Source organism: Oncorhynchus gorbuscha, linkage group LG01 (genome assembly GCF_021184085.1).
Source record: "Oncorhynchus gorbuscha isolate QuinsamMale2020 ecotype Even-year linkage group LG01, OgorEven_v1.0, whole genome shotgun sequence".
In the NCBI taxonomy this organism is placed as follows: domain Eukaryota; kingdom Metazoa; phylum Chordata; class Actinopteri; order Salmoniformes; family Salmonidae; genus Oncorhynchus; species Oncorhynchus gorbuscha.
The window spans coordinates 103,574,596-103,597,864 of NC_060173.1; the positions used below are offsets into that span (position 1 = coordinate 103,574,596).

The 23,269-nt window shown below is 42.5% G+C and overlaps 1 protein-coding gene and 1 long non-coding RNA gene across 2 annotated transcripts in view; both read left to right on the forward strand.

Moving 5' to 3' along the window:
• LOC124047860 (protein disulfide-isomerase A5-like) overlaps positions 1–16,218 on the forward strand; it is a 69,292-nt gene extending 53,074 nt beyond the window's left edge. Inside the window, exons 15-17 of the mRNA XM_046368187.1 lie at positions 4,982–5,052; positions 11,939–12,073; positions 13,342–16,218. Of these exons, the coding sequence (XP_046224143.1) occupies positions 4,982–5,052; positions 11,939–12,073; positions 13,342–13,413 (278 nt within the window). The 3' untranslated portion in view covers positions 13,414–16,218. The remainder of the gene's footprint in view (positions 1–4,981; positions 5,053–11,938; positions 12,074–13,341) is intronic.
• A 1,662-nt stretch (positions 16,219–17,880) lies between these two features.
• LOC124029043 lies at positions 17,881–21,355 on the forward strand. Its single transcript, XR_006837715.1, has 2 exons — positions 17,881–18,467; positions 20,676–21,355. It is a non-coding gene; the product is annotated as an uncharacterized LOC124029043 (long non-coding RNA).
• The last annotated feature ends 1,914 nt before the right edge of the window (positions 21,356–23,269 follow it).

A 23,269-nucleotide genomic window follows, 5' to 3' on the forward strand; every position in this document is an offset into this window, starting at 1 on the left:
ACTTTTATGTTGCCCTTCATGAAATGCTTGTTTGTGTCGTACCTTTTTAAGCTAATTAGTGGGGAAAGATTATAATTTACAACACAAATGCTTAAGGGTGATTTAATTGAGGACCGAAAGCTATATTTGAATTGTCACTTTGTCACTCAGGTGTGAAGTCTAGACACAAAAGAGTTTGTATATTATAACCTGCACATATTGGAGAGAAAAAGGACATACAGGATATAAACTCAGCAAAACAAGAAACGTCCCCTTTTCAGGACCCTGTCTTTCAAAGATAATTAGTAAAAATCCAAAACTTCACAGATCTTCATTGTAAACGGTTTAAACACTGTGTCCCCATATGCACCTGTGGAACGTTCGCTAAGACACTAACAGCTTACAGACGGTAGGCAATTAAGGTCACAGTTATGAAAACTTAGGACACTAAAAGAGGCCTTTCTACTGACTGAAAAACACCAAAAGAAAGACGCCCAGGGTCCCTGCTCATCTCCGTGAAAGTGCCTTAGGCATGCTGCAAGGAGCCATGAGGACTGCAGATGTGGCCAGGCCAATAAATTGCAATGTCCGTACTGTGAGACGCCTAAGATGGCACTACAGGGAGACAGGACGGACAGGTTATCATCCTCGCAGTGGCAGACCACGTGTAACAACACCTGCACAGGATCGGCACAACCCAAACATCACACCTGCTGGACAGGTACATGATGGCAACAGCAACTGCCCGAGTTACACCAGGAATCAAATCAAATGTTATTTGTCACATACACATGGTTAGCAGATGTTAATGCAAGTGTAGCGAAATGCTTGTGTTTCTAGTTCCGACAATGCAGCAATATGCAACGAGTCTAACAATTTCACAACAATTACCCTATATACACACAAGTGTAAAGGAATTAATAAGTATATGTACATAAAAAATATATGAATGAGTGATGGTATATGAATGAGTGATGGTATAGAACAGTATAGGCAAGATGCAGTAGATGGTATAGAGTACAGTATATACATATGAGATGAGTAATGTAGGGTATGTAAACAAGATGCAGTAGATGGTATAGAGTACAGTATATACATATGAGATGAGTAATGTAGGGTATGTAAACAAGATGCAGTAGATGGTATAGAGTACAGTATATACATATGAGATGAGTAATGTAGGGTATGGAAACAAGATGCAGTAGATGGTATAGAGTACAGTATATACATATGAGATGAGTAATGTAGGGTATGGAAACAAGATGCAGTAGATGGTATATACATATGAGATGAGTAATGAGTAGATGGTATAGAGGAGATGATGGAAAACAAGATGCAGTAGATGGTATAGAGTACAGTATATACATATGAGATGAGTAATGTATGTAAACAAGATGCAGTAGATGGTATAGAGTACAGTATATACATATGAGATGAGTAATGTAGGGTATGGAAACAAGATGCAGTAGATGGTATAGAGTACAGTATATACATATGAGATGAGTAATGTAGGGTATGTAAACAAGATGCAGTAGATGGTATAGAGTACAGTATATACATATGAGATGAGTAATGTAGGGTATGGAAACAAGATGCAGTAGATGGTATAGAGTACAGTATACACATATGAGATGAGTAATGTAGGGTATGAAAACATGGCATGGTTTAAAGTGGCTTGTGATGAATTTATTACATCAATTTTTCCAGTGGCTGCAGTTGAGTCAGTATGTTGGTAGCAGCCACTCAATGTTAGTAATGGCTGTTTGACAGTCTGATGGCCTTGAGATAAGCTGTTTTTCAGTCTCTTGGCCCCCGCTTTGATGCACCTGTACTGACCTCGCCTTCTGGATGATAGCAGGGTGAACAGGCAGTGGCTCGGGTGGTTGTTGTCCTTGATGATCTTTTTCTTGTGACATCGGGTGGTGTAGGTGTCCTGGAGGGAAGGTAGTTTGCCCCCGGTGATGCGTTGTGCAGACCTCACTACCCTCTGGAGAGCCTTATTTTTGGGTGGAGCAGTTGCCGTACCAGGCGGTGATACAGCCCAACAGGATGCTCTCGATTATGTATCTGTAGAATTTTGTGAGTGCTTTTGGTGACAAGCCAAATTTCTTCAGCCTCCTGAGGTTGAAGAGGCGCTGATGTGCCTTCTTCACCACGCTGTCTGTGTGGGTGGACCAATTCAGTTTGTCCATGATGTGTACACTGAGGAACTTAACTTTCTACCCTCTCCGCTACTGTCCCGTCGATGTGGACAGGGAACGCACAATCCCTCCATCAGGGCTCAGACTGTCCGCAGAGAGGCTGAACTGAGGGATTGTAGACCTGTTGTAAGGCAGGTCCTCACCAGACATCACTGGCAACAACGTTGCCTATGGGCTCAAACCCACCTTCGCTGGACCAGACAGGACTGGCAAAGTACTCTTCACTGACGAGTCTCGGTTTTGTCTCACCAGGGGTGATGATCGGATTTGCGTTTATCATCGAAGGAATGAGCGTTACACTGATGCCTGTACTCTGGAGCGGGATCGATGTGGAGGGTCCGTCATGGTCTGGGGCGGTGTGTCACAGCATCATCGGACTGAGCTTGTCATTGCAGGCAGTCTCAATTCTGTACATTACAGGGAAGACATCCTCCTACCTCATGTGGTATCCTTCCTGTAGGCTCATCCTGACATGACCCTCCAGCATGACAATGCCACCAGCCATACTGCCCGTTCTGTGCGTGGTTTCCTGCTAGACAGTAATGTCAGTGTTCTGACATGGCCAGCGAATAGCCCGGATCTCTATCCCATTAAGCACGTCTGGGACCTGTTGGATCGGAGGGTGAGTGCAAGGGCCAATCCCCCCCAGAAATATCCGGGAACTTGCAGGTGCCTTGGTGAAAGACTAGCGTAACATCTCACAGCAAGAACTGGCAAATCCATGAGGAGGAGATGCACTGCAGATACTGACTGTTACTTTTGATTTTGTTCAGTGACACATTATCCCATTTCTGTTCGTCACATGTCTGTGGAACTTGTTCAGTTTGTCTGTTGTTGAATCTTATATTCATACAAATATTTACACATGTTGCGTTTGCTGAAAATTAACCTTTTACAGTGAGAGGACTTTTTTTTGTTGAGTTCACTATAGCTCTGCCACCAATTTACAGAAGGAGATTCAACAGATTTTACATTCTTCTACAATTAAATGAAAACTGGAAAATCAAAGTAGAAGGCTTGCTGCGGCACCCTGTAGTTCTGTTCTTGAATGTCAATGATTACTGTACCTGAAAGGGACTGAGAATGACTAAGGAGGCTTTCACAAGAAAAGGACAGGGTTCTTATGCGACAATAATGATTTCTAGTCACTTTTCAGCAGAAAACGATCCAGGAGTGTTCACTTAAGTTCAGACCCGTTTTTGGTCATGTTCTTACCAACAAAAGTGGCACCAGTAAGCACTTGTAACAAGTGAGTATGTACAGTAGTTGTCTCCAAGCAGGTGTGGCCTATCTCTGGCCGCTGTGTATCCCTGTGGAGAAACACCTGTAAAAGACATGAAGAAAAGGTTGCCATTAGATATCCAGCATTTTTGAGGGGGTGTTGTCCCCAAGGTTCTTCTCTGAAACACAATGGAGTTGTCAGCCGTGATGGCGGTTAGAGCGTTGGAGGAAGTAACAGCGAAAAGAAGAAGGGATTGCTGTAAGTTCAAACCCCAGTGACAAGGTTTTTTCAGAAGGGGTGCAACTCTGCTCTCTTGAACAGGCAGTTAACCAGCGGTCAGGGATGTTCCCAGGCCGGGAGAAGGTCTCCGGAAATGGTCTGGAAAATAAGAATGTTGTTCTTAACTGACTTTCCTGGTTAAATAAAGGTAAAAAAGTTGAAAATAAGTGCCGTTTGTTCTTAACTGGATCGGATTGCCTAGTTAAATACAAATCTGCAGAAAACTTTAGGTCTTCAAGAGAGGAGCCATTAGCTGTTCACTGTGGTCAATGAGGCAGGTCCACATTAACAGGCCTGGAGCCAAGCCCATCCTCTCAGCTCTGATAATTATCGGTGGGGTGTGTATGTATAATCACTCTCATCATGGTCCATAAATGAGGTGGTGCAGAGTGTGTCACAACGGGAGGAGGGTGAGTTCAGGGGACATAGGGAAAGGTTTAAGAGAGCAGAATGAGAGTGAGAAGGTTTGAGCAGAAAGAGATGACAAGAGAGAGCGAAGGTTTCGCAGAGGCAGAAATCTGAATACATTTTTATCTTTTGGAAAATGTGCCATTCAACAAAACTTTTAGTGAGGAGTTGAGATGCTTGATTCACCTTTTTGCTTTTTACCTTCATATCACTGTGGTGAACTATGGCTGTGACGTCAGTCAGTTAGCAAAGTGGACAGCTTGTCAAACTGACTGTGACACACAGGAGGCCTGTAAATGTGCCTGTCCCTGTATGTAAAGGGCTGGGTGCGTGCACACACACACACACACACACACACACACACACACACAATCTTATTGACTAAAATGATTAAAAATGATCTCACCTGGTGTGTGTGTGGTGTTCAGGGGGCCGGTGATGGATATGAATCTCCCGAGGAAAGCGCCAGGGAGGTTTCATTTATGACTCCAGTAAAGGGATTTATACCTCCCAATAAAATACAAGTGCACCATTACTAATGTGGGGTAATTGTGTAAGTGACATGCAGGGACAGAGAGTGTGTGTGTTGCATGCATTCTTGCCTGTGTGTTTTACGGCTTAGCAGTGTTGTTTAAAAAAACGACAATAGCTGGCTAGCTAATTAACCTGAAAATCGCTCTAGACTGTGAGAGAGAAGGAGAGCATATGACCATAGATTAGACATTTTGTGTGCTTGAATTACAATTTCTCCTGTTATAATGTCGTTATGTAGTATTCATGTCAGTTGGGGTGAGCCAAATGTCACATTCTAGTTGGGGTGAAAGGCAGTTCACAACATTAAAGGTCAACGGTCATGCTGTGATAATGACCATAATTCTATGCTCCCTAACAGGGTGTCCCCACTGCAAGAACGCTGTCCCTCATTTCACCACTGCAGCAGATCTCTTTAAAGAGGACCGCAAGGTGAGCCTTCCTCCAGCCCTCTCCTGAATCTCACATCTCTTTTCTCTTTCTTAATGTACTGATGATGACACTACTACTCATTTAGATGGCCCTCTCTGACACTACTACTTGTTTAGATGGCCCTCTCTGACACTACTGCTCACTTAGATGTCTCTCTCTGACACTACTACTCATTTAGATGGCCCTCTCTGACACTACTACTTGTTTAGATGGCCTCTGGCCGCTGTGTATCCCTGTGGAGAAACACCTGAAAAGACAGGAAAAGTTAGATATCCAGCATGTTCCCTCTTCTGAAACGGCAGTAGCTTTGGTTAGAGCGTTGGAATAACCTGAAGGTTTGTTCTGAACAGGAAGTAACTGAGGCAGTCTGCTCTCTGAGGCAGGTCCACATTAACAGGCCTGGAGCCAAGCCCATCCTCTCAGCTCTGATAATTATCGGTGGGGTGTGTATGTATAATCACTACTCTCCATTTAGATGGCCCTCTTGACACTACTGCTCATTTAGATGGCCCTCTCTGACACTACTGCTCACTTAGATGTCTCTCTCTGACACTACTACTCATTTAGATGGCCCTCTCTGACACTACTGCTCACTTAGATGTCCTGTCCCTCTCTGACACTACTACTCATTTAGATGTGTGTGGTGTCTGACACTACTACTCCCGTTTAGATGGCCCTCTCTGACACTACTACTCATTTAGATGGCCCTCTCTGACACTACTACTCATTTAGATGGCCCTCTCTGACACTACTGACCATTTAGATTTTGGCCCAATTTCTCCTGACACTTACTACATTCAGTTTAGATGGCCCTTCTCTGACACTACAACATACTCATTTAGATGGCCCTCTCTGACACTACTGCTCACTTAGATGTCTCTCTCTTCACACTACTAGATCTCATTTAGATGGCCCTCTCTGACACTACTGCTCTTTCTTAGATGGCCCTCTCTTTAGACACTACTGCTCACTTAGATGGCCCTCTGACACTACTACTCACTTAGATGTCTCTCTCTGACACTACTACTCATTTAGATGGCCCTCTCTGACACTACTGCTCATTTAGATGGCCCTCTCTGACACTACTGCTCACTTAGATGGCCCTCTCTGACACTACAGTACTACTCGTTTAGATGGCCCTCTCTGACACTACTGCTCATTTAGATGGCCCTCTCTGACACTACTACTCATTTAGATGGCCCTCTCTGACACTACTGCTCATTTAGATGGCCCTCTCTGACACTACAGTACTACTCGTTTAGATGGCCCTCTCTGACACTACTGCTCACTTAGATGTCTCTCTCTGACACTACTACTCATTTAGATGGCCCTCTCTGACACTACTACTCATTTAGATGGCCCTCTCTGACACTACTGCTCATTTAGATGGCCCTCTCTGACACTACAGTACTACTCGTTTAGATGGCCCTCTCTGACACTACTGCTCACTTAGATGTCTCTCTCTGACACTACTACTCATTTAGATGGCCCTCTCTGACACTACTGCTCATTTAGATGGCCCTCTCTGACACTACTGCTCATTTAGATGGCCCTCTCTGACACTACAGTACTACTCGTTTAGATGGCCCTCTCTGACACTACTACTCGTTTAGATGGCCCTCTCTGACACTACAGTACTACTCGTTTAGATGGCCCTCTCTGATACTACAGTACTACTCGTTTAGATGGCCCTCTCTGACACTACAGTACTACTCGTTTAGATGGCCCTCTCTGTCACTACAGTACTACTCGTTTAGATGGCCCTCTCTGACACTACAGTACTACTCGTTTAGATGGCCCTCTCTGACACTACAGTACTACTCGTTTAGATGGCCCTCTCTGACACTACTACTCGTTTAGATGGCCCTCTCTGACACTACAGTACTACTCGTTTAGATGGCCCTCTCTGACACTACTACTCGTTTAGATGGCCCTCTCTGACACTACAGTACTACTCGTTTAGATGGCCCTCTCTGACACTACAGTACTACTCGTTTAGATGGCCCTCTCTGACACTACTACTCATTTAGATGGCTCCTTTGCCCTCTTTTAACTCTAATAACCGCTGACTCCCTGACTCAGTCATGCTTTCCAGTTGTTTACAAGCTCTTCCCTAGCTGTCTGACTCATACATACACACACACACACTCTAATGCAAACTCCTTGAGCAACAGTGGAACGTGCATCGCTGCACTCTCAGCTTAGCATTGTTAATCATTATAACACTCTAAATGACCACAAACACAAAGAAGGTGAAGTGTTGTTGGAATAAATGACTTGAATACATCACGCGTAATGGTTGTGACACTGTTTCTTAATCCAGCAAAGCACTTTGGTATTTGGCATGCATATCTTTCATTATTCATATTGTTGGAATGTGGATATCAATCTCTGATGCTAACATTAGAAACATTTACTAAATCACTGAATGTGTGAGGTAACTCTTCATTCTGGTCTTAATGCTGTAAGTATTGATATGTCAAGGGAATAGTTATTGTTGTTCAGAATCAGATCTGCAATGTTCATTGTCAGCCCAGAATGTGTCTGATTGGTGAATCGCTCTGCTGTGGATCAGCACAGCCACCCAGCCTAGGTCCAAGAATTAGTGTCTTTATTCCAGACGCACGCACAGCACCATCACCATGTACTGGCTCTCTGATTATAGGCCAGATCCCATTCACGGGGTGCGGTTGAAACAAGTCACTCTCTAATGTGTCCGTTCCGTCACTGAGACTCTCAATGGTCCAGAGGAGAGCTGTTGTCTGCAACGCTGCTTGTCTGAAGGTTCTCCTGTGTCAACGCCGAGTAAACAACACTGAGAACAGATTCAGATGTCTGCAGGTGGGGTGTGGTGTTGCAACCTCCATTTCACTGTCACAATAAAGAGTTTGGGGGAGAACAAATGCTCAAAAGCTCTGTGTAGCCAGGGCTGGCAGGAGGCAGGGATGCTGTAGTGGTTGTGTGAGGAGCAAGGATGTGTGGATGCACATATCCACAGAAGGGACTTCTCTTAACATCCCCAACTACTTCTCATGCTCCTTCTTCTCCCTCTCTGTCCCTGGGTTTTGGAGGAGGTAAAGGGGTGACTGGGCAGGAGTGAAAGAAGAGCAGCTCATTCAGCCCTGCTCACTATTTATAGTGTAAAGCATAAGCCCCAGTCAGTGTATTGGCACTGTGCAGGAGTAGATGTGGATAACAGTGTCGTCAGGACCAGTGTCACAGTACTCCTTAGTATCGTGGCAAGGAGTCTTTTGGAAAACGGCCCTGATGTTGGAAACAAACATTGTGACATTTAGACATTTTTAGTCGGTTAGCAGATGTTCTTATCAAGAGTGACTAACATGAGCAATTGGGGTTAGGTGCCTTGCTCAAGGGCACATCGACAGATTGCTCAGGGATTTGAAACAACAACCTTTCGGTTACTGGCCCAACGCTCTTAACCGCTAGGCTACCTGCCACCCCGGCATTCTGTTGTCATGCAGAGTCACGTATTTATTTTCCAACCATTAGAACACAATATTTTACTCGCAGCAGCAGGAGGTTTTTAAAGGACCGGTTTGATCTGCTTCCTTTTTTTCATTTTTGCCATGGAAAAAAATACTGTCATACTGCTATGGTCACAGCCCTATATCAGTCTATTGGGCTACTTCTCTGCCTCGTTTACCCAAGACAAACACCACCAGCTTAGCTCTGGCTTTGAAGAACACCCCAATTAAACACCACATACGGTATTGTATAAAAGAGAAAGGAGGAATAGGGAAGAATAAGTGGGCTATCAGTGTGCATGCAGAGGCTTTGTACAATACAAGCAATGTTCTTTTTCTGATTGAACTGAATGTCAGCATATTCCGTCATATAAAAAGAGGAGGCTGGCCAGAATCACGTCTTACAAAAATCTAAGTTGTAATTTTGATGAGAACACTGTAGTGATTCTTGAAGCGGTGAAATTGCCTTTTTGATACAGCAGCCTAATAACCTCCTTATGCAGGGTGGATTTTTCTGCTACACACAAACGCACTATCATTAATTAGTACCTCAGGTAGATAGTCCACAAGTGATTTTCCTACTCTGGAAGACATGCATGTGTGACTTGATGTGAATACTTACGTTAGCTCCCCAAGCTAGTGCCTTAGCTTTGGCTCTGTAGGCTGACACAGTCCTGTGGTGCACAGAAGGTCTGGGTACGAACCCAGTCACACACATTGCTGCCTGTCTTCTTTAAGCACAATATGAAGTGTCTCTAAAGCCTTGTTCACAATGCACAATGCTCAAATCAGTTTTGGAATACTGACTGTCCAAACCGCAAGTTATAGGTGACCAAATTGGATTTGTGTCTTCAGACTGTAGTAATTTGCTGACATGGCTACGCTAGTTGTCATGGTAATAACAGCGTAAAAACCACTTGTGGGCATACGAATCAGATTTCACCATTAGACAAAAGTCACATGACCAGGAATCATATTTGTGTTATCAGATTTTAAAGCACCTACAAAGGTGTTTTGAAATGTAGCTTGAAATATCTGATTTTTTTGTGCTTTTTGGCTGTTCAGACTGCAGGGAAAAAAATATCATTTTTAATTGGATATGCAAAGAAAACTGAATTTAAGTCCATTCAAACTGCCAGTGTGGACAAGGATTTATATACTTCCAACTGTCCTCTACACAGTATCTCTCAATGCTCATTGTTGAAGCTCTTGTGTTGTGATCAATGAGATTTTGTTGGAGATCTTATTAACCAGAGGGAATCAATAACTGCATTGGCCAGAAACCTTTGGAAAAACAATCCTTTTACAACATCATTCTCCTCATGTCAATTTACTTCAACTCTGATTGATCGTACTGGGCTGAGTCTGTGTGTCAGTCTGTTCTACAGTAAGTGATGGTATGGTGCTGCTGTAAGAGACCCGGTATGGGGAAAAGCTACGTACTGTAATACACGCATCCACTGTTTCTAAGCAGGTGCTGGAGATCAAAATGTATATATTCATGTAAATGTTCAGACACATGCATATTTTATGTTCCTATGTGCTTGGTTGACAATGTTTCAACCTTTTGGTCTTAAAAACAATCTAGGTCAGTGGTTCCCAACTCCAGTCCTCGAGTACCTTCCAACAGTGCACATTTTTGTTGTAGCCCCAGACAACAACAAAAAACACCTGATTAAACTCATTGAGGGCTTGATGATTAGTTGAATCTGGTGTGTCTGTCCAGGGTTACAATACTGTTGGGAGGACTGGAGTTGGGAAACGGTAAAAATACCCCTTTGACATTGAAAATAGCAAGAGATCTCTCTGATCTGTGAGATACCTCTTATGTTGACAGGTTCCTTATTGGCCATGCAGACACACACAACAATCTAAGAAGGGTTTAACCATTCATCTGTGCTTTGACAGTAATGCTGAATCCTTCCATTTATGTTTTCACTCACTGAACAGAGCGTGTTAGACAACGGCTTTAATCATTTAAATAATGTCTTTTTAAATGTCTGAGATGAGCATTTCATGTTGTTATTATGTAGGCGACATGTCAGAGGATTCACCTGTCTGAGCAACACGTCAAACTGTCCAATTAGTTTAGCCTCACCGAGACATCAATCATTTACATATTCAACATATTGGTCCTCAGGTGACTGATGGTGGTTACTTGATGGTGACAAGCTGAATGTGCTGCGTGGTGTCCCAAATGTCACCTTATTCCCTTTTAAAAATAGTGCACTACATAGGGCATGGGATGCCATTTGGGACACGGCTGCTGACATTTGAGCCATCCAGAAGGACAAGCCGAGCAGAGGGAGGGGGTGAGCTATGTTTCAGAGAGATGGTATTTACGGCTCATTTGTGCTGTTTTTTTTCTGACTGCCGTGCTGTGACAGACCCGACATAAATCTCTTTTGTTGTTTTTATGTAGGAGTGATTGGTTTTCTTTTCCCACCCACTCTTAATGGTCTAGCTTGATAGAAATGTATTAGGCATTTTTCTTAAAGGGGATGTTCAGTATTTTACTTTATTTGATTTAACTAGGCAAGTAAGTTAAGAACTAATTCTTATTTACAATGACTGCCTACACCGGCCAAACCTGAACGACGCTGGGCCAGTTGTGCGCCTCCCTATGGGACTCCCAATCACGGCCGGTTGTGATACAGCCTGGAATCAAACCAGGGTGTTTGTAGTGACGTCTCTAACGCTGAGATGCAGTGCCTTAGATCGCTGTGCCACTCGGGAGCCCCAATGGTATAATGGTTCCTCACCCTAAAATGTGTCTATGGGACAGGAGAAACTGTTATCCATGTTATGGTTTTATTTAAGCAGACATTACAAACTTATACCACACAGCTCTGGGTTAAAGGGAAAGTTTGACATTTTGCTCAGTTGCTAGCTAAAATGGCTAGCTAAAAATCTATAGGAGTAATGGGGGCAAATGAGCAGGTGAGGAACCATCTAACAATAAGTGGTAAACGGAACTTCCCCTTTAACCCAGTTGGCTTTGCAGGCTGAATTTGAGAATGTGCCGGGAATCAATGCAGACGCAGAACAGCTCAGTCGGTGCCAAAGTAGCAGTGTTGAAATAATTTACTGTAAATGTCCACTTTCTTGTTGTGAATAACTTTATAGTATTTTACAACATGCACACATTTTACCCTAGTAGGCTTGTTCATTGTCCAGCGCATATGGCAACAAAAATGTAAACGCTTTAGAACAATCATAATGCTTTTAACCGCTCATGAAATTTGTTTCAAAGAAATGCAATACAATCCTACACATCCATGAGGTTCTTATGCAACTGACCATTGTCTAAACTAGTTGTGGTTGCTGTTACAGATTTGATTTCTGTGGATGACAATATCATGTTGAAGCTTCAGTAAGTTACTATATGCTTTGTCCCTCAGATTGCCTATGCTGCCGTGGACTGCACTAAAGGACCGAACCAAGAACTGTGCAAGCAGGAGGGTGTGGAGGGCTACCCCACGTTCAACTACTACAACTATGGGAAGTTTGCAGAAAAATACAACGGAGAACGAGGGGTAAGTGACATCTTCTGCCGAGTCCCCAACAACCGGTTTTCACGGGAAATGGAAAGAGTCTGTGATGCGACTTCCGCTTTTGGATGGTGACACTCCATTTTAGCTCCTCCTCCATGTTTACTGGATTGGTTGAACAGTGCAGAAGAGAACCTCCCCCAAAATTATTTTAATGAGTTACAATTCATAAGGAAATCAGTCAATTGAAATAAATTCATTAGGGACTAATCTATGGATTTCACATGACTGTGAATACAGATATACATCTGATCACAGATAGGTAGGGGCGTGGATCAGTATCTGCTGACCACCATTTGCCTCATGCAGCGTGACACATCTCCTTCACGTGGAGTTGATCAGGCTGTTGATTGTGGCCTGTGGAATGTTGTTTTTTCTTCAATGGCTGGGCGAAGCTGCTGTATATTTGCGGGAACTGGATAATGCCGTTGCACGTGTTGATCCAGAGCATCCCAAACATGCTTAATGGGTGGCATGTCTGAGTATGCAGGCCATGGAAGAACTGGGACATTTTCAGGTTTCTTGGCCAGGTCGCAGTTGTAAATGAATCAATAAAATGCAATCGTTGTCTGTAGCTTATGCCTGCCCATACCATAACCCCACCTCCACCATGGGGCGCTGTTCACAATACAAACCCACAGTTTCATCAGCTGTCCAGGTGGCTGGTCTCAGACTATCCCGCAGGTGAAAAAGAAGGATGTGGAGGTCCTGAGCTGGTGAACATTCCTGCAGTCAGCATGCCAATTGCACACTCCCTCAACTTAAGACATCTGTTGTGATACAACTGCACATTTTAGTGGACTTTTATTGTCCCCAGCACAAGGTGCACCTGTGTAATCATGTTTAATCAGGTTCTTGATATGTCACACCTGCCAGGTGGATGGATTATCTTGGCAAAGGAGAAATGTTCACTAATAAGCAAATTTGTGCATTTTAGAGAAATAAGCTTTTTGTCCGTATTGAACATTTCTGCAATCTTTTATTTCAACTCATTAAACATGGGGCCAACACTTTACATGTTTCATTTTATGTTTTTGTTCAGTGTAGTTTCAGGCTTTTCTTTTGATCCTGCTACGCTAGGTTATAGTCTTAGTGCCCTATTAAAAGATCATTTATACACTTTTGTTGTCCTTTGAAAATGGAATCTGTCAACTTTCACAATTTCAATACTTTCTGTATTTATAAATTCTGCCTTATAATACTGTTAACCTCTACATCTTTATAACAGGCCTCTCCTGTCTTCCTCTCCCCAGGAGGCGGGGTTTATAGGTTTCATGCGCAGCCTGCGGGGGCGGGACCAGGGCAAGAGGAAGGAGGAGCTTTAAGGCAGGGTGTGGTGAGGAGGAGGAGCCTGTCGTTGCACTGTGACCCTGGACAGGGGCCTCTTAGCACTGACATCTAGTGATGTCATCATGATCTGACATCACGGGGCAGGGACTTGTGAACCTCAGCGTTTCAGCGAAAGGCTTTTTTTATACTGATATAGATCGATCATGTGATCAGCTTTGTAATAACAGTGGGATTACCTACCGTGTGACCACTTGAGACCATTTTTCTTCTTGATAAAAAAAAAGAAACATGAAAATGTTGCCCAAATACTGTGACTGCATTTGTGAAAAGCTACACCTTATACTGTATCTATGCAATACCGGACCCTCCCTTTCAGATCCACTCTTGTGTGGTTGGTTGGTGGCTGTACTGGTGGTTGGATGGTGGGGAAACCACCTACAGTACTGTACATCACAGGGACCATCACTACAGTACTACCGGGTCACTACATCCTTGTTCATTCACCTCAAGAGGAATACAATCTAAGCATACAACTCTTTCGATATTTGTGTACATACCTATCTATTAGGTATGGGTTTGTTTCAGGATGATAAGGATCAGGATCTAATAGCTAAAACTGTGGCCTTTTTAATAAATATGTATGAAAGCTAATCACTCAGCGCAGAGTCAGACAGATAGTAGGGTAGTGAATGATACGAGGCCCTAAAACATAAAGCTCTTATAGTGGTGTGTTGAAGCCTGGTGCTTCTGTTTTTCAAAGTCAGCTATGAGAGAAAGAGATGACAAATCAGACACACATGTAAAATGACCCAAATAAATTAGAATTATTATGTTACTGTGCTGAACCTGGGGGCAGCAGGGTGGCCTAGTGGTTAGAGCATTGGACTAGTAACCAAAAGATTGCAAGTTCAAATCCCAGAGTTGACAAGGTACAAATCTGTCATTCTGCCCCTGAACAAGGCAGTTAACCCACTGTCATTGAAAATAAGAATTTGTTCTTAACCAACTTGCCTAGATAAATAAAGGTAAAATACATTTTAAAACTCCAGACGTCAATGATTTACAGAAGCCTCCTGTTGTCGTAGTGATATTATATTTTACTGTAGACGTGTTGGTTGTCTAGCAACAAAACCAACGTGCAACTATGGGGCGCAACAGACGGGGTTGTTGACAACATGTAAACTTTATTTAGTCTCCAATGTTTATTGAAAACAAATACATTTGAACAAAGAGCAATTGTCTCTCAAAAACATTGTTGCATTTGTTGGTTAGCTAGCTAGCAAATGTTTTGCCACATTAGCATAGACGTGACATCAGCCAAAACGCCTCAAAACAAGACATGGTATCAAGAACAAGATAAAACTAGCTGAAACGAGCCACCTATGATTCCCAATGTGGCAGCTTCTTGTCATTGTTGCTAGCTATCTGCCATCCAGAATCACAACAGCATACAGACTTCTGACCCATTGAAGTGTGCACATCATCTCCATGTCAGCTAACCCATCTCTTGTCCTGCATTCCTTTTAGTGTTACTGAGATGCGTCTAAAAAACAGTTTTGCCTCTTGCAAGTGTTTATCCATGATATCATCGAAGACCAATTCAAAACAAAGCCCTTGGAAAAGATCTGGGGCCAAATATGGTCATTAATGTGTCATTTCCACAGGAACAAGACTGCGCCAGTCCCTCCCTTTTTGTCTCTAGCAATCAGAACCAGTCAGGTCAATATCAGGAGTCATATGGGATTATGATTAGAAAAGATCCAGGATATCAGTTCCATCTGAACAATGTCAAGAATCCAAGAGCATATTGCCTCTGTGTGTGTCTCTGTCCTCGTCTGAGAAATGTTTTCCCATATGTCCCAGGACATCCAAATGGATGACTTCAGATTTCACAGTGCAGAGGTGTGAGAAAGTCAATGGACATCCTTAACACCCCCGCCACACACATACACACACACACCACCCGAGCTTGGCACCATCATCAATACCGGAGCCATTATCTTTGTGGCGACTTTAAGGCTGTGTGTTTTTAACTCCCCGGCTTACGCCGCTATAAATATTTAAAGGCCTATCTGTAGCTGAACTTGTGTTTTATTATTCAGGAGTTTGGTTCCTTTCATTATTGAATAAGGTTCTCAGGGATAGCGAAAACACAATTAAAGGGAACTAGCTTGTTGTATTAATTTGCGTTGCAGTTAGATGGTTTTGAGCTCTAGAGTCTCCACATTTAAAATAATTGTTTACATTTGTCTTGTATGGAAAAATAACTAAATGTATAGATCAATGGTCCAGTTTACTTTTCCTGTTCAAAGTAATGGCAGGAAGTATTAAATAAAATATGTTGTGCAGATGGGGGTTAATGAACTGACTAATAGTGTACATTGTTTGAGTTTCTAAATGGATTAGTTGCAAATGAAAAGATTGAAATGAACTGCAGACTGACATAGAACACGGTCTCCAATCAATGTTACCATAGCATTTCTGCATCATGTAAAACCAGCTGCGACATCGCAGAACGTTGGGAGAATGCTTTACTGTATGGAGATGGATTTTGACACACATGCTGTTTTTTTTAGATGTTCAGTTTTCTTTCTTTTGGGATGATTTGCTTTGACTTTTGTTTCTGCAGTACAAGGCCTACTCAGTGCTATCAAATGGTTAGACTTGACAAACTTATCATAAACACCACTGTTGTCTCATCCCAAAGCCCTCATATTGTGTGGAAACTGTCACATCTATGCATAGAGGTCATTGTCGCCTTGGTTGACTTTCTGTGCCCAGCCATATGTACAGTTCTGCCCTTCGAATGAGGCCCTTGCTAAAATAAAAAGTCAAACATTTCCAAGATACTGTCGTGTTCTCTATGGATGTTCTCAATTTCAATCATTTATCATCTTTGCAAAATTTCCTTTCATTTTTACTTTAATGCAATGGCTAAGTATTACAATTTACTGATAGATACTTATAGATGGTGAAGAATACCATGTAGCATAAAGTCCGGAGATAGTGAAAGCCAAGAAGACTGGGATTTTTTTGTGTCCAAAGTTTGTTTGTTTGCAAGTATGTTCAACCTATGTCCTGTCAGATCCTAAACACAGATTGCAGCTGATCTTTTTTGTTTGTTTAGTTACTTACAAACTCAGCCAGAGCTATAGTGTCCAAAGCAGACACGAAACACTGGACAGCCACCATAAAATACATAGAAATGAAATAAATGGAGTTTGACATCAGGGGTCAGTGGCTTGATTGACATAACCGGTGAAGTCCCAGATCTGTTTGTTTCCCAAACAACGTTTGGCATTAGAATTCCACAAGGACTTGGCAAGACAACACAGGCAGATCTGGGACCTAGGCCTAGTGAAAGCTGTTTTGAACCCTCTCACCCCCCCCCCCGTCTGGGGTCTCCATCATCCAGTCGGGAAGACAAATATACCTGTAGCGGCTCTCAGCGGAACTGACACTCAGGAGTTTGTGACTAGAGCCTGGGCTGGAAGAGAATGGAGATATGTCCTTAAATAAAAAATCCCTCTCTCCTCAGGCAGAGGTACCATCGTTATCACTTATTTTATTATTTAACCTTTATCACTACAGAGTTCTTAACTGTTAAACTTGACTAATAACAGTCTAAAGACCTAGACTCAGTTTTAACTTTGGTTTCTTTAAGACTATACGTAGCTACTTGAATATACTCCTGCTTGGTAGATGCATCCCACTGGACACAGACGTCAGTTCAACATCTAGTTTGATTTACATTTGGTCGAACTGATATGACTTCAACGTTAAATTGACAAAAATTCACCATGACATTGCATTTATGTTAGACGTTGGGTGAAAAAAATATGAAATGCCCTTAAATTTATAACTTTTTGCAAATCCAATACATTTTCCATATCAATTAAATGGCAGTGATTTTGGGGGGTTTAAATGATGTAGAAACAATGTTGATTCAACACTTTTTGCTCAGCGGGATACAACATACAACTGCAGTAGCTAGCTGATTAATGCCTTCGAGTGCAGGACTAGATAACCCACTCAATCACAATTTCTCTTGAGAGGATTTTTGTGGGAGCAGGGCATTTTCTCCTGGCTGGTCACAATCCTTTGTATTGAAAGGAGGGTTGCAAACAGTATGAGGAAATGAACCTAGAGCAGCGTTTCCCAAACTCTCTCCTGGGACCCCCAAGGGGTGCACATTTAGTTTTTTTGCTCCAGCACTACACAGCTGATTCAAATAATCAACTCAGAAAACTTCAATTTTAATTTGTTGTATAGTGCTAGGGAAAAAACTTAAACGTGCACCCCTGGGGGGGCCGAGTTTGGGAAACCCTGACCTAGAGGATTAGAGATTTTTTTTTTCATTTCTGAGTTTTAAAAATGAAATTCAGAATTCAACTTGTTTTCCAATTTGTGTAAAACATTGATATGGAATATCTGAAAACAAATAAATGCATTTTTCATTTTGTTCATACCCGGAAGTACACACCCCTCATAGGGGTATTCACAGGGCTTATGGGGGTGTTTACAGCCTGTTGACAGCAAAAAGAAAGTATTAGACTGAGTGTGACAGGAAGATACAAATGCTCATGTTAGCTAAGATTCTGAATTTATGAAGTTAGCATCCCAATAAAACAAACTCAACAACTGAACAAAGTTGGCTTGCGCTAGCGAGCCCTACCTGGTTACTGGCGATAGTCATGCTAGCTAGTGGAAGTAAGTTAGTCCCTCAACCTGCTGCAAGATGAAGCTGCCCGGCCAGATCCACCTGCTGCAGAAAGGTCATATTTCTCCATTACTTTCTGTAGCTAACTTATTTTCCCTGGAGGGCCACATTAGAATATATGTTTGCCATCGCTGGCCAGAATCATTACAGGATTGATAATACATCAAGTGTATGACTGTGTTGACAGATATATCTACTGTAAATCACGTCCAGATATGCTACTTATTTAACTTTTTTAACATGCACAGAATTAAACCACATCCATGTTCTCCTTTTGGAAGGTATTTTCATTATTAAACATGAAATGAACTACACGGAGGGAGAAGTACACTGTGCATTCAGCACCACGGACAGAACTCTTGTTAACAGGTATGCACAAAAACACAAAGAACATTACATTTAAACTACTCAATCAGTGTGAGGAGTGAAGTCTCTGATGGGCTTTGACTAGAGGAGTGAGGAGTGAGTCTAGTTTCTGACGTCGATATGCGCAGGATTGCTGAGAGGTAAGAGATGATCTGATCTTGTTATATTTCATCACTGAAAACATCTGTTCACATACATAGGTCTTCTGAGCATGACTCCTGATCTTTGGAAAGTGGTTTTGTTCATCGAGAGATGCATAGAACCTTGTCAGTGACATTGTTTTGAATAGTTCTCCAATCACTGCATCAGACTGAAGATCAATAAGTTCAAGTTGCAGGTCAGTGGGAGTGTTGTCCACATAGAAGGTGAAAGGAGAGGAAACCAACAGCATGTCATTTTCCAACACTTTGAAATCCTCAAATGACGAGAACTCACCGTTCAGTGCAGCAATGTGTACTTCTCCCGGTGGTCATCTGATAGGGAACAGACTAGTAGTGTTGAAAGGTGGATAAGATTTTGGGCTTCTACTTGGGGGTCAGGAGGAGTAATTCTCCCTTGAAGGCTTTGACAAGGCTGTACATCTGATGTGCTAAAAGGCCCTTCCCTTGTAGTTTGGAATTCAGTTCATACATGATGTCCACATTTTCCTTTCATTTGAAAAAACTCAGCAATCTCCGACTTCAGGTCCCACACCCTTTTAAGCAACTTCCCCAAACTCAGCAATCTCACGTTTATGTGGTAGGGGAGCTCTGTCTCTTCCAACAGTGAGACAAACTGCCTGTGGTTTAAAGATTTTTCTCTTATGAAGTTTACCACTTTAGTGACTGTATCCACAACATGGCTCTTTTCAGAACACATTTACAGAACACCTCCCGATGAATAATGCAATGCAGGAGAAACCAAAATCTGATCTGGGTTCAGCTCTGCTACTTGATCTTGTATCCTTTTCAAAAAGCTAACGTTTTTTCCTGTCAAGTTTGGGCACAGTCAGTGGTCACTAGGATATCTTTTCAAAACTCAGTCCCAGCTTTGCCACACACTTATTAACCTCCTCCAATAAATATTTCCCCCGGTTGTGCTCTTCATTTACTGCACTGAAGCAAGCTCCTCTGTCATTTCAAAGTGTGGGGTTTTGCCTCGTAAGAATCAACAACTGCGCTGTGTAACGTGCATCACTGCTCTCATCCAGGTACAAGGAGAATGGCTTGCTATGTTTAGCAATTTTGTGGGACAGTACATAACTAGCTCTCCCAATTCCGTCATTTGCTGAATGCAGTTTTGTGAAAAGTCCTTACTGCTTTTCTTTCGATGCATTTGCCCTCTGCTCAGAAGACACATTCCTACATTTCTCTTCATACTTCGTCTGGAAGTGTTGGGACAAGCTTTAGTCTTTCAAGACAGCGATGTTCACTTTGCACACAGCTTTCCCTGATACCTCAATAAAGAACTATGTTGATGTCCACTCTTGCTGGAACACCCTACATTCCCTGATACCTCAATAAAGAACTATGTTGATGTCCACTCTTGCTGGAACACCCAACATTCCTTGATACCTCAATAAAGAACTATGTTGATGTCCACTCTTGCTGGAACACCCTACATTCATTGTCTACTTTCCTTTTCTTTGAAATATTTGATTTAATTTGTTTTTGCAATTTCTAGCTAGCTACTATTTGTAACTGTGACGTGTGTGTCAGCCTGTCAGTCAATGTCTGTCCTTGTGCAGTTGTTATTTATACATGCCTTCAAAATGAATGTCCCACAGGGGCACAATAAGGCATCTGAGCAGATCATTGTGAACTTCATGTAGTTACATCAGCCAGTACAATAACTTTAATTTACCCTTTTTTATTTGTATGGATATACTTCTCCAACATCCTTTCCTGCTCACTGAAAGGCAGGCTAGACTATACTCTTATGAATATGACTACTGTGACAATTGTTCTACTTTTCTGAATGTATACAGGTGTAGGATCTTAATTTGATCACCCTGTTGCAGATAATACAAACGTGTAGCGTATTCAAGGTTTAAAAAGGTTTCTATAGTGTTAAATTTCCACGTTAAAATGTCATACTTGATTTTGCCATTACAGAAATGTCAATGAACAACCCACACAATAATTCACATTTCCAGTTGCTGCATTATTATTTTCATGCTGTGAGAAAATGATCAGGTAACTCTCTCTCTGTCTTGACAATGTTCACTCACAGATGGTATGTAGTCTTGTTGATGGATCCTGCAGGCCTGTTTCAGGGACAACTGGACAGGACACTTCTTGGACTTCAGCTGAGACCATCTACGTCCTTCAAGGAACGCCCCTTCTTTCCTCTTCCTGTTTTACATTAAGCTCTCAAGGTGTGTCACCATTTCTCTCATGGCGTGTGGTATTACCTATAGATGGTCCCTAAACACTTTAAAATGCTTTGCCTGTGAATGGTTGTCCACATCATCAGGTTATATACTTACCTGTGTCTTTAAATACTGTGTCCCTCTCACCAAATGTTTATGAATCCTCAGCTGACCTATGCTTTCTTTCCTCTCTCTTGGGGCGGCAGGGTAGCCTAGTGGTTAGAGCGTTGGAAGGTTGCAAGTTCAAACCCCTGAGCTGACAAGGTACAAATCTGTCGTTCTGCCCCTGAACAGGCAGTTAACCCACTGTTCCTAGGCCGTCATTGAAAATAAGAATTTGTTCTAAACTATAAAGGTCAAATAAAAAATTACAAAATTAAATTTCTCTCCAGGATACATTAGGGGAAGTTGTTTTTTTGTTGGCACCAATCCTATGCAGCCAGGCTGCCAAATCCCCCTCATATCCCCCTCATACTAAACTGTGCTCACTCTTGTTCAACTGCCCTTTGATTGAATCGGTTTAATTAAATGTTTAAATTTGCTTCAAGTGTGGTTTTTACTGAAAGTTGACAGTTGGCACTTGTATGGGGGGGAAAAATTGAAGAAACTCCCTCTCCCCTTATCTTGATGAGTAATACAAGTGAATGTAATTGCTGTATTTGACCTGTGATATAAAATAAAATACAATATTTTACAAGCTAAGACAAAGGGTGACTCGCTTCAGGAAACTAGGCATGCGTCACTACTTCACAGGAGATGCATTTGAATGTAAACATACATTTTTGATCAAAATGCGTCTTTTGGTAGAAATTCTTTCTGGAACATGTGAACTTTCATGTGCCTTAAAAGCAAACGTGTATGCCATCAGTAAATACAAATACAATTGTTGGTTTAGCCACAGAAAAAGACAGAATCCTTACCGCTAGCCATGATTGGCTGAGATAATGGATGGGCTGGACATGCCGAGAGATGAGTTCGGATTAGTCTGCCATGTAGCTCACTTCTGTCTATAACATGAGCTGCTCAGTATGTGTAGTTAATCCTTTTTACTGCAGCTTTTTTTCTGGAGGACCAAGTTTTGAAATCAATGGAATGTCAGGTGGAAGCAGGGTTTGATAGCTAAGGAGATGGAGAAAATTCTGGTGTTTGATTGCAAATATGTGGAGGTAGTCGAAAAGAGAACACACAGAAGAATGTTGTATAAAACACCTGTCTCCGGATTACATCTGCAACCAAGAGGAAGAAACGTTCATCCATGTATACAGGTAAGAGAGTCTAGCTAGCTACATTTTCAGATATTACATGTTTCAAAGTTTTCATTGCAAGTTAAAGCGTACTGTTAGCTAGCTAGCTAACGTTAGCTGTCTGGCTTGCAAGCTAACATTACGTGTATGATCTGTGTAGTAATATTATTTGTATCTCAGAGCAATTTGCATTGCTAGTTATAGCCTAATGTTAGCTAGCTAGCTAACATTGAACCCAGTTGGTTATTTTAGCTACCAGCAGATTCATGCAGGGTAGTAATGTTATGAGTTGGGATTAAGTAACGATTAAGTAACGATTTCACTGTACCATTTACACCTTGTGTATCCTGTGCATGTGACAAATATACTTTGGTAAACACACACTATACTTGGCCAGCTCTCCCGCTATCTCTCTCTGAATGACCTTCTTGATCCAAATCAGTCAGGTTTCAAGACTAGTCATTCAACTGAGACTGCTCTCCTCTGTATCACGGAGGCGCTCCGCACTGCTAAAGCTAACTCTCTCTCCTCTGCTCTCATCCTTCTAGATCTATCGGCTGCCTTCGATACTGTGAACCATCAGATCCTCCTCTCCACCCTCTCCGAGTTGGGCATCTCCGGCGCGGCCCACGCTTGGATTGCGTCCTACCTGACAGGTCGCTCCTACCAGGTGGCGTGGCGAGAATCTGTCTCCTCACCACGCGCTCTCACCACTGGTGTCCCCCAGGGCTCTGTTCTTGGCCCTCTCCTATTCTCGCTATACACCAAGTCACTTGGCTCTGTCATAACCTCACATGGTCTCTCTTATCATTGCTATGCAGACGACACACAATTAATCTTCTCCTTTCCCCCTTCTGATGACCAGGTGGCGAATCGCATCTCTGCATGTCTGGCAGACATATCAGTGTGGATGACGGATCACCACCTCAAGCTGAACCTCGGCAAGACGGAGCTGCTCTTCCTCCCGGGGAAGGACTGCCCGTTCCATGATCTCGCCATCACGGTTGACAACTCCATTGTGTCCTCCTCCCAGAGCGCCAAGAACCTTGGCGTGATCCTGGACAACACCCTGTCGTTCTCAACCAACATCAAGGCGGTGGCCCGTTCCTGTAGGTTCATGCTCTACAACATCCGCAGAGTACGACCCTGCCTCACACAGGAAGCGGCGCAGGTCCTAATCCAGGCACTTGTCATCTCCCGTCTGGATTACT